General features: G+C 50.9%; 1 protein-coding gene across 1 annotated transcript in view; it reads right to left on the bottom strand.

Annotated features, from left to right (window-relative positions):
* Positions 1 to 3,112, bottom strand: part of Tdrd9 (tudor domain containing 9) — a 100,862-nt gene that overhangs the window by 21,969 nt on the left and 75,781 nt on the right. The window contains exons 30-32 of the mRNA XM_028764561.1: positions 2,804 to 2,874; positions 1,475 to 1,584; positions 678 to 774 (exon numbers count right to left, since the gene is read on the bottom strand). Of these exons, the coding sequence (XP_028620394.1) occupies positions 678 to 774; positions 1,475 to 1,584; positions 2,804 to 2,874 (278 nt within the window). The remainder of the gene's footprint in view (positions 1 to 677; positions 775 to 1,474; positions 1,585 to 2,803; positions 2,875 to 3,112) is intronic.

Here is a 3,112-nt window from a genome sequence, read left to right as displayed (position 1 = left end):
AGGTTATTTCTGAGGGAGGGAGGTTATTTCTGAGGGAGGGAGGTTATCCAGGTTCAGTTTCAGGGGAGCCCAGGTCCTCTGCGGGTAAAGACAGGGAGAGTGGCACCTGGATGGTCACCCTGCCATGGGCAGGAAGCAGAGGAAGCAGGCCAGCCCAGGAGCTGGTATTACAGGTCTTCACAGGCCTGGCTCCAGTGATCTTATCCCCACCATCTAGGCCTCATGTCCCAAAGGCTCCAGAGTCTCCCAGATCAGTGCCAGCCGAGCTGTGGTACACACTCCAGACTTAAACCATAACAGCATCCCAGCTGAAAAGACCCACAGTGGAAAAGGCATCAATTATAGTGGGCTTCTGAATACCACAGCACACAGCGGCGTGTCGGCCATGACACTCAGGGCCATCATAGTACCGCAGCACATGGTGACGTGTCGGAATTACTAACTGAGAAACTGAACAAGTCTTACTTTGACATCACCACAAAACTAAAACTTAAGAAGTTCAAGTCTCCTAAGTCAGGGCCGTGAGCAATATGCAATGCAGAATCACACAAAGCTCACCGTGAGCCAGTGCAGGAAGAGCTACGCCCGACTCCTCCAGGGGAGCTTTCCACTCTCTTCCCCACTGAGAGTCCCTCTGCAAGAGCCTGCATACAGACAAAACAGACGGCCACACCTACCTTAACTCCACCACTGGTGCGAATAGCATGCTGAGGAGGGCCGGGAGGCCTGGGATGTGAGGCATCAGGGAGGTCTCTCTCAGGAGCATGGTCGACCCTGCCACACGGTAGAGAACCAGCACAACACGCAGGTTAGGGTCCCTGCTCCCAATCCGGCTGGCTCATCTGTGGTTCAGATCTGACCACCGGGGTCCTGCCCTTGGCTCCTGCACATCCTGCAGACGGACTCGTGACCACGCGTGGGCATTTACCCCTGAGGAGATAACCCACTGAGCCCCTGTTCTTCAGTCTCCTGTTAGATCTTAACGGGGTTCCCTAGAGCCAAGAACTTTGCAGACAGGCATGAAGAAACAATCATCATTTAATTCCCATACCTTTGTATAAAACAAAAGGTACTAATACTTTGTTTCTTAAGTTTGCATTAGCCACTGCTCTCAGGAAACAGCTTGATGAGAGCCAGAGAGCTGGCTGTTGTGCAGAGTGCTTCCTGCTCTGGGCACAGGAGCCAGGTTCAGTTCCCAGCACCTACATGATGGCTCACACTCATCTTTAACTGCAGTTCTAGGTGATCTGATTCCTCTTCTGACTTCCATGGGCTCCTGTGTGTGTGTGTGTGCGCGCGTGCACACCTTAACTCCATCACACACACACACACACACACACACACACGGGGCGGGGGAGACACCACACACAGAGTGAGACAACAGCTGAATGAGTGAATACGCATGCAGGAATCCACCATAATTTCAAGTCAAGGAAAAGGAGAGACAACAGACAACAGAAGCCATCTCATTTACCAGTCTCGTTCACTGAGAGTGAAGCTGCAACCAGCATCCTCTGGTGCAGGTCGGCAGGGCTGTCACTGATGACGACTGAGTTGATGCTCTCCTTCTCAATCCATACACACCTGGGAAGAAGCAGCAGGCACAGGGCACAGGCTGTGGCCTCACTGGCCTGGTGACGGAGCATGCCAGCCCATAGTGAACCTCAGAAAGATGATGGCACAGGCAAACCCAGGATGCACACAGGCCCTGGGCTCCTCTTTGAGTCAGTTCATGCCCTTCCTGCCCCTACCCTTGGGCACCATGGACATCAGCTCTCAAACCTGCCATTCTAGTGTTGCTCTGTCAGGCTCGGTAGCCCTTGAAGCCTCCGCCTGCCTTCCAGCAGAGTGGTCTCTGGTGTGGCCCATCCAGCCTGCCTCACCACCCCACTGCTTCTGAACAGAGACGGCTATGTCTCTACAAAGTCACCTGCAAGCTTCCTCTCTGCCACCACCACCTCTAACTTTGTCCCATTTCTAAAAACGCTCATGAAGCTGCTGGTGTGTGGCCCTCTTCTCTGGCTTCAGGTTACACTGGGACCAGGCTCCCAGGCCTGCTCTTACTGAGAATTCAGCCTACGGCCGTGTATACGTAAGCCTCCTGAAGACCACTCAGAAGGTCTTCACGAGGCCTGGGAATCTGCATGCTATCAGGACACCTATTCCTAGTCCCAGGAAGAATTCAGAGAAGCTAGTGTTTGCCCAGAGTGGTCCTTACAAAATGCACGAGGTTAAAGCTCTTCAACTACGTTCGGATCCTCTTGAAATGAGACTATGGAACTACAGCCCCTTCTCCTCCACCCAAGTCTGCAGTTGTACTGAGCTTACTCAAAGCTGTCACAAACACAAGTTCTCCAATCTAGTCCTGCATAGTGTCACTGGAACCTGTCAGTCCCCACGCTATACCACAGCAAATACCCTGTGGCACTCTAAGTATAGCCAGGACCCCGATGCTACCGTGCATCCCTGGACCCTGTCAAGACAACTGTCACTAATTCTCTGTCACCATTCAACATATGGTATTAGTGAAAATGACAACTGCATCTGTTTCCCAGATCATAACTCTCCCAGAACACAGGTCCCTCAGCAGTCCAGGCACAGAGGGAACTCATTGCCTGCTGAGTGACAACTGTAACCAGAATAGAAGAAATGCAAAACTGTCTACTGTTTTCACAGGGAGGAGGGGCATCAGGGACATGCTAAAACAGTCTTACAGCTTATATACAAAGTCAGGTAAGTCTCTCATGAGGTTTACAGATAAAGAAGCAGAAAATATTTCATAGGAAAATTAATTTAGTCATACCTGAACTTGGATATTCTGGTCAGACTGTGACACTTCAGCTCATAAGGGTTAAAGGGCCCATGGAGAACAGCCTGCATACACAAAATATATGTTACCAATACACAGTATCCCACTCAGTATAAACAGTGGTAGTCCCAAAGTCAGCTCAGGCTTTACAATTGTATCAGAGTGGTGGCACATACCTATCCTCTCAGCACTCAGAAAACTGAGGCAGGAGGATTATGGGTTCAAGGCCCACTTAAGCAAAACTGACAAGACTATCTCAAAAGAAGAAGAAGGAGGAGGAGGAGAAGGAGGAGGAAGAAGAGG

This window comes from Grammomys surdaster, unplaced genomic scaffold (genome assembly GCF_004785775.1).
Source record: "Grammomys surdaster isolate TR1022 unplaced genomic scaffold, NIH_TR_1.0 144, whole genome shotgun sequence".
Lineage (NCBI taxonomy): Eukaryota > Metazoa > Chordata > Mammalia > Rodentia > Muridae > Grammomys > Grammomys surdaster.
The sequence above is the reverse complement of the archived record's forward strand: the minus strand, read 5'-3'. Positions and strand labels throughout refer to the sequence as shown.